Source organism: Eptatretus burgeri, chromosome 7 (assembly GCF_056783735.1).
Source record: "Eptatretus burgeri isolate ZD-2024b chromosome 7, Ebu_testis_v1, whole genome shotgun sequence".
In the NCBI taxonomy this organism is placed as follows: Eukaryota; Metazoa; Chordata; class Myxini; order Myxiniformes; family Myxinidae; genus Eptatretus; species Eptatretus burgeri.
In genome coordinates, this window is record NC_140967.1 from 23,311,500 (window position 1) to 23,320,291 (window position 8,792).

The window sequence follows — 8,792 nt, forward strand, 5'->3', positions numbered from 1 at the left end:
TGGTCGGCGTGATCATCGTGGCTGCCAGGGATATAAGGAGTGCGCGCCGCCTGAGGCGTTGTAATGGATGCCGTAGTCGCCACGGCTTGTGTGTGTACTGAGTGCGTAATAAAGGAGAGTGGTGGGCAAAGTACGCCCGCGCTCCCGCTTGTGCAACACAGCCCGGCTCGACTGTTCCCCCGCTCGTGTCTGCCTGCTAAGCATCCCTACCACGACACTACAGTTGGCTGACGAGGATGATTGAATACGGACTTTTGCCCGTTTTCGACAAGGATATTCGGCTCGGCGTGAACAGTTGGCTGACGAGGATCTTCGGATCGGCGTGTGCAGGGTGGTGGCTGGGTTCGGAGTGGCAGCGAGTAACTCAGCGCACCTCGCGCGGTTCGAGGTTCCGGAGGGGTACGCATCGCGAAGAGCGTGTCGCAGGTTCGCTCACCGCGCGCACAGGCTCCGGAGCCAGGAGGCTCGCCAGCGCGGCCAGCTCAGGCATGACAGGAAGTCGGGGCACGGCGCGCGGATGCGTGCCCGCCTTCGTCGGAGTCGACTTCGGCCACGTCGAGTGGGCAACGGCCGCGCTCAGTGTTCGTTTTATTGAGGCACGACAAATCGGGGGAATGATTTCTGCAAGGCCACGGCTAAAGAACGAGGACACGCACTTCGGCACGGGCGCGGCGTTGGACGTCGCGCAAGCTCTGAGGAATGTCCGGGGTCTCGATGGTCGGTGCGCAGCAGATGATCCGGAGGTCAGCGCCATGTGCCAGGCGCGCACGGCCGCGCGCACAGTCTGCGGCGTGGGTCGTGGGCGAGCGTTGCAATGCAATCACTCGGACGGCGGTCTGAGCACTCGGGGACGTCTACGGTGTGTGTGCCGAGAGTCATCGCCCATCATTACAGTCATAGATGGCGGTGTGCGAAGCGATCCTTCCGTCCCGGGTCGAGACCTACTGCCGGTACGGTGTTCGGTGCATGGCGTGCACGGTAACGCCCCGGGTCGAGTTTTGCAGCCTGGGCACAGAGATCCCAGCGACCCGGAACGGGAGATACTGCCGATGTTAAACCTGCCTTCAATTGGTCCGGAGGTGACAAGATCAGTGGCAGGGGAGGTTGAGATGACCGGGGCACTGATGCTGCTATCCATGTTGAGCCTGGTTTCAGTTGGTCCGACGGTGACAGGACCGATGCCAGTGAAGGTCGAAGTGAATGGCGAGCCGACCGTGTTTTGCGTGGACACCGGGGCTGCAGTGTCGGTCATGGGCGAGCGGGCGGCTCGTGGTCTTCGCGGTGTTCGCCTAGTCGAGACGACCATTGTCGCTGTGCACGTACACCGGTGAAGCGATTGCACCGCTTGCGATGGCCGACGTCTCGGTGCGCTACCGAGGTCAAAGCGCCCTGCTCTCGGTGTTCGTGGTGCGAGGGGAGGGGCCCGCCCTTTTGGGTCGGGACTGGCTGACGCACCTCGGTCTGGATCTCCAGTTCGTACCTCCAGGTGCGCCGGTGCTTCCTTCTTTGCTTTCGTCATTTTCCGAGGGCGAGGTTCTGGCAGCGGGGGCCGCATCGATGCAACGGGAGCGGCCGTTCGTTGCTGCCTGCAACGGTGATGTGCGGTGCAGAAGCAACGGGAGCCGTGCCAGCTCTCGCGATGAGCTCTCGCGCTTCGGCTGCGTTCATGGTGCGAGGTGCGCCTGTGTTGTTCGGGCAGTTTCAACGAGTTGCGGCGAGCCCGTCGCGTTAAAGGAAGTCACGGGTCACAACATCGAGTCGACAACCAAGAGACGGACTCGTGATGTGGGTTATGGGTTGCTGGTCATTGCATATTTGGTTTTCATTGCTCGAGTGATGCGGTTTAACGTTGTTGAAATAAATGCCGACAGTTCATGTGTGGGAATAGGTTTGCCTGAGATCAATCGATGGGATTTGCATTATGATCAATGGGATGTGGAGGCTTTGGGAGGGGTGGTGGCGAATAAAAAGGTTTGGTTGGCCTTCCATTGCCCCGGGCCGCGGGTGGTTGCTTTGTCATGTGCAGGGATTTTATCGAAAGAACGCGCTGTACGAGAAAATGAGTTTGCGATTGTACCAACGATATTCTTATTGATTTATGACGAGCCTGTAGTTGAAGTGTGGTTTGAATGGAGTTGCTACTGTCTAACTGCCGTGTGGGTCTCGGAGATCGACTCGGAGCCGGGGCTGGTGCGCTGTTCAGCGTTACCCCCACCTCTGGTTTCGGCAAGGTCAGACGTGCCTGGCGCCTGGGACGCGGCTCTCTGTTTTCGCTCAAGGCCGTTTGGACGTGCGTTGGAGGCTCAACTGATTGTGGTGTGTGGGTTGTTGTGGGGCATTGGTTGCATCCAGCCAGCGGCGCTGTTCAGCGCCCCCACCCAAGGTCAATCGGGGCTGGCGCCACGGCTTCCAGACAGCGGGCTTCCGGCCTCGGAATGTTTATCTGCTTCAGGTCTGGCTGGGGGAGATGGGCCGCCTTGTGGGCCGGAGGCGTTTGATGGTGCCGGGGGAGGTTTGCTCGGGAGGTCGCCGCGACCTCGCCAAAGGCCATGTAAGCGTGAGCCGCCTGGGGGCGTTTTTGCTGCGTAGTGCTGCTGTGCTTCTCGCCTTGCTGCTTCATATCGGTAACGCGGTCAGAGTTTGGTAGGTGCTTTGTACAATACAGTCTTCGGAACCTGGCCGTTGCAGCTTCACTCGCTCGCATCGACACGTTATATGATGTGATGTGCTTTTATACTTCGCTGTTTTCTTTTTTGTACCTTGTCTGCTGTTATACCGTAGTACTTCATGCTGCTTATGCTTATTATGATGGTGATCATTTAATAATCATAGTTTTAGGAGGGAGGAGTGTGGTATAGCCTGCGGGCCTGCGGGGCAGGGCATGATGGTGGGGGAGTGGTCGGCGTGATCATCGTGGCTGCCAGGGATATAAGGAGTGCGCGCCGCCTGAGGCATTGTAGTGGATGCCGTAGTCGCCACGGCTTGTGTGTGTACTGAGTGCGTAATAAAGGAGAGTGGTGGGCAAAGTACGCCCGCGCTCCCGCTTGTGCAACACAGCCCGGCTCGACTGTTCCCCCGCTCGTGTCTGCCTGCTAAGCATCCCTACCACGACACTACAGCTACAACCTCCATCGTGTGACCGACCCTTAGTCCTTCTGTCAAGTTTAGTTGAGATTAGATAAATAACGACCGAATGTATCACGGTCAAAAACAGTTGGACAGACAGACAACAAATTTTGTATTTCAGTATGATGAACAGCTGCCCGTTCGGCAAGCTGAAAAAGTTCTCCACGCCAATTATTGTGCAGAGCACAGCCCTTTCTCTCAGGTACTTTTCCAAGTATTTTCGACTTCTTTTAGGGGTTTATGAGCCATTTTCGGCAACAATCCTTATCCCGGACACGATATACTTTCTTTCCTCCTGAATTAGAAAGTTTCTCGGGTTCTGCGCATGCGCAAAAGCATTCTGGAGTGGATTACATTGAAAGTCACATATAAATTAACCAGTGAATCTCAGAAAATTTAAATTTATCATATACTTATACACTGTAGAGTGTAGAACATAACTCGCCCTGTTATTATTTCCAAAAACCTCCAGTTTTGCAGTACTTGGACATGTTAAATAGTGTGGTTTACAAGACACTGCATCAACGACGCTAAATTTCCGGAATTTTTTATACGTCCTTTGAAATCATTATTTTATTTTAATCGAATTATAAACTTGAACACTGCATGGGATAACGTGATGTATGAACTCTCTAGTTTTTTACAATGATTGAAGACTCATGGAGGAGCTCGGCACATGATTCAAAAGTAGGATAAAGACATTAACAGACAGCAGTGTACTTCAACATGAATTTCAGGGCCATTAGAATAAAATGGACATTATGTATATATAAATAAATAAATGACACCTCCCACACTCCTCTAGCCAAAGAAGCTGCATAAAGCAACCCAAAAAGGCCGACACAAGGTAAGCGCTATGCTGTTTCGAACCATTCCCAGAGTTCCTCCACAACTATAAAGACGTTCACACAGTACACACGAGAATCCCAACACTACACCCCCTCAGCTACCGGACCGGTTTCATCGCTTATTGGCGAATCATCGGCGATAGCGTAGACAGCAATGCATACCAACAAGGCTCCCAAGCATGTAACATGTGCAAATATCAAAAGCAGTCAATACATAAATAAACCAATGTCACCCGCAGGGTGACCCGTATCTTGCCAAAAGGTGACCACGTGTGACTTCTTTATGGTCACACTGAGGTGAACAGAGCTGCTATCCACCAGGAGCGACTCCTTGAGGAATATCTGCCTATGAGAGATTCCGATGAGAATCATTCTACAGAGTAACCATGAAAAATATGTGTTTGCCTCAAAACGTCACCACATGACGTCATAATGTCTCAAGCTTGACATATCTAGAAAGCACTCATCGAGGTGTTCAATTTGAGGTACTACACGATATGGTTCCTAAAACTTGAAAATTTGACCTTGGGGTCAAATATGTTTGACCTCAGGCGCTAACCATGAAGGTCAAGGCCAATCACCACCAAAAATTAATCAGCTGAGCGCCAGACCATGAACTATATTCCCATGAAGTTTGAAGACGATCCGATCAAAATTACTCAAAAAATAAGGGTTTCGTCGACTCCCCTGATTTGCGACAAAGTGACCTTAACCTTTCACCTTGACCTTCAAAATTTTGTGCACTGAAAGGATCGGAGGCCTCTGATATGTGAAGTTACAAAAAATTCCAATGATAACTGTGCTCTGCAGAATTTTTTATACGTGATTACAGACAAACAAACAAAAAAAACAACATACAAGCTGACTAACATATCTTGCAAAAACTTCGTTTTGGCAAGATAATAAAAACATACAAGCTAACATATCTTGCAAGATAATGAAGAAAGACCCACCCACATCTCAATTATTAATATAATCATCGAGATGTGGGAGGTGTCAATTATTTATATAATCCTAGCCACCTGGGTTTAGTTGATTAGGTGAGAGCTGATTGGCTATTCCCTCCATTCACAGGTGAGAGATGTGGGTGGGTCTTTCTATATATATATATATATATATATATATATATATATATATATATATATATATATATATATATATATATATATATATATATATATATATCATAGTTTTAAAGTACTATATGGTATTCAAATCTGGGTGTTGCCAGCATCATGAACCATAGATTTTCTTGGAAATGCTCTTTTTCCTTTTCGAACTTAAAGCAGAATGTGTGTATTATTCATCGCTTTATCGATGTTGGATTTGGAGTTGATAAAAAGATGCATGCATAAGCATTGCCTAATTTTGAATGAAACAACATTCCATTCAGGAAAGAGGTTCAAGAGAACAGCGGAACATCAACACGCTGTTCACAGAAACTTCAAAACAAGCATCAAGATACTGTTAACGACAAAAAAAGCAAACATGAAAGGGTACAATTACTCACTTCACTCAATTAAGGCGGATATACCTCTCATGATTGTTGCCAAACTCGTTGCATACAGAGAAAAGGAATCTACTACCATGTATGTTGCTGGAAACTCAGGGTTATGAGAGAGAGACAGAGATAGACACAGAGACAGAGACAGAGACAGAGACAGAGACAGACAGAGACAGACAGAGACAGACAGAGACAGAGACAGAGACACAGCTTGGTGTTCAACCCAAAGCCAGAAGGAATTTTTTTTTTTTAACTACCAGCTACAGCTCGAGGCCTTAACAATTACTAGTTTTTCAAAAATCTTTTACTTTTATTTACTTTGCTCTCAATAATCACCAGCAACAACAATGCAGTGCAAACATTGATGCAAAAGGTCCCACCTTCCTGAATCTGGGCCAAAACCTCCCCCACAAGGCGATGGGATTAAATATAGCTGTTAAAGCATTACAACAGTAGCAACAGCAGCAATACCAATAGTAATCAGATATTATCAACTTCCCAGAATATGACCTCAAATTCCATCAAGTCTTCCAAGAACAAAGCTGAAGTGATTGTGCAAAGCAAAATCTTCTTTCAACATTATGGAGACATACACTCTGGTCTCTCAGCCCTCCGACCTAACCTATAAACTGCAGGATGCACGGGTGCTTCCAGGAACCCACTCCAGGTTAAACCTCAAAAATACAGACAAACCACCCACTTATCCAAGGTAAATCACTTCAATCACTCTTTTGGGGGTTTTTTTCCACATTTGTTGAACGACCTTTCATGACGGGTGCTCCCTCTTTAGGAACCCGCATCGAGGATTGGAGTGCTCGCTCTTCAGGAACCCGCCTCGGGGATCGGAGTGCTCGCTCCTCAGGAACCCGCCTCGGGGATCGGAGTGCTCGCTCCTCAGGAACCTGCCTCGGAGATCGGAGTGCTCGCTCCTCAGGAACACGCCTTGGGGATCAGAGTGCTCACTGCTCAGGAACCCACCTCAGCGATGGGAGTGCTAGCTCCTCAGGAACCCGCCTCAGGGATCGGAGTGCTCGCTCCTCAGGAACCAGCCTCGGTGATCGGAGTGCTCGCTCCTCAGGAATCTGCTCGCCTCTGGGATTCCAGAATCCGCTTGCCTGGTCGCCTCCGGGATCAGAGTGCTCGAATTCTCGGGAAACCACCTCTCAGATTAGAGTTCTCGAATACGCGGGAACTCGCCTCTCGGATTAGAGCGTGTGTTGCGTGGGAACCCACCTTGGTGATCAGAGAATGTAGTTGCGGGAGCAGGGGTGGGGAGGGGGGGGAAAAGAGTAGAGGACCATCCCATGGAATCAGAGTGCGCGTGTGTGGAGACCCAGCCATGAGGATTACAGCGCTGGGTGCGTGGGATACCATAGAACTAACCAGAGGGTCACAGTGCAATACTGAAAAGTGGGGGGGGGGGGGGGGTGTGGATGACAGCCCTGGGAATTGAGCGCACAGCTGGTGGTCCATGGTGATGGGGTGCGGGAAATTGCACTGGGGATCATAGCACGTGGCTATGGGGATGAGTGGTGAGGAAACGTCTAAGTGATTACGAAGTGTGGTTGAGGATACCAAGACAGTGAAACACCAATTCCACAAGAATTGCTCAGGGACCGCATTGTTCAGGGACCGCATTGTTCAGGGACCGCGGTGCTCAGGGACCGCATTGTTCAGGGACTGCATTGTTCAGGGACCGCGGTGCTCAGGGACCGCATTGTTCAGTGACCGCGGTGCTCAGGGACCGCATTGTTCAGTGACCGCGGTGCTCAGGGACCGCATTGTTCAGGGACCGCGGTGTTCAGGGACCGCATTGTTCAGGGACTGCGGTGCTCAGGGACTGCATTGTTCAGGGACCGCGGTGCTCAGGGACCGCATTGTTCAGGGACTGCGGTGCTCAGGGACCGCGGTGCTCAGGGACTGCATTGTTCAGGGACCGCGGTGCTCAGGGACCGCATTGTTCAGTGACCGCGGTGCTCAGGGACCGCATTGTTCAGTGACCGCGGTGCTCAGGGACCGCATTGTTCAGGGACCGCGGTGTTCAGGGACCGCATTGTTCAGGGACTGCGGTGCTCAGGGACTGCATTGTTCAGGGACCGCGGTGCTCAGGGACCGCATTGTTCAGGGACTGCGGTGCTCAGGGACTGCATTGTTCAGGGACCGCGGTGCTCAGGGACCGTGGTGCTCAGGGACCGCATTGTTCAGGGACCGCATTGTTCAGGGACCGCGGTGCTCAGGGACTGCATTGTTCAGGGACCGTGGTGCTCAGGGACCGCGGTGCTCAGGGACTGCATTGTTCAGGGACCGCGGTGCTCAGGGACCGCGGTGCTCAGGGACTGCATTGTTCAGGGACCGCGGTGCTCAGGGACCGCATTGTTCAGTGACCGCGGTGCTCAGGGACCGCATTGTTCAGTGACCGCGGTGCTCAGGGACCGCATTGTTCAGGGACCGCGGTGTTCAGGGACCACATTGTTCAGGGACTGCGGTGTTCAGGGACCACATTGTTCAGGGACTGCGGTGCTCAGGGACTGCATTGTTCAGGGACCGCGGTGCTCAGGGACCGCATTGTTCAGGGACTGCGGTGCTCAGGGACTGCATTGTTCAGGGACCGCGGTGCTCAGGGACCGTGGTGCTCAGGGACCGCATTGTTCAGGGACCGCATTGTTCAGGGACCGCATTGTTCAGGGACCGCGGTGCTCAGGGACTGCATTGTTCAGGGACCGTGGTGCTCAGGGACCGCGGTGCTCAGGGGCTGCATTGTTCAGGGACCGCGGTGCTCAGGGACCGCGGTGCTCAGGGACCGCGGTGCTCAGGGACCGCGGTGCTCAGGGACCGCGGTGCTCAGGGACCGCGGTGCTCAGGGACTGCGGTGCGCTCGACAACTGTACAAAGTGAGAGTGAATTCGAGGTGCGGTGGAGAGGATTCAAAAGTTCATATCAGGAATAAAGAACCCACTCAGCTCCGTTGGACGTGGCTGGTGCCAAGAGAAGAGCAGAGAAAGTCCACTCGTCAGAGAAACCGCACGGGGGTCGACTTACACGGTTTCGTGTCAGGCACCGGGACACGGGACACGGGACAGAGACACAGAGAGAGGGAGACAGAGACGCGCACGCCATCGACGAACTTGCCCCGTTAAGTATCAACAAACTAACAAACTGACGCTATTGTTGTAATAACAACGTACAAACAGCACATCTTCTCCACAAGTTCACTCACTCTGGCATCGCCGAAGCCGCCGTGGGTAGCGCCGTTCGCGAGCGCGGAGCACCGTACCCGCCACGATATGGCTCGAGCCGAGTGAACACACTGAGCT

At 52.2% G+C, this 8,792-nt stretch overlaps 1 protein-coding gene across 1 annotated transcript in view; it reads right to left on the reverse strand.

Annotated features, from left to right (window-relative positions):
- Positions 1–8,792, reverse strand: part of LOC147022823 (E3 ubiquitin-protein ligase pellino homolog 2-like) — a 238,815-nt gene that overhangs the window by 229,832 nt on the left and 191 nt on the right. The window contains exon 1 of the mRNA XM_085887700.1: positions 8,696–8,792. This exon is cut by the window's right edge and continues 191 nt beyond it. Coding sequence (XP_085743826.1) covers positions 8,696–8,703 — 8 coding nt within the window. The 5' untranslated portion in view covers positions 8,704–8,792. The remainder of the gene's footprint in view (positions 1–8,695) is intronic.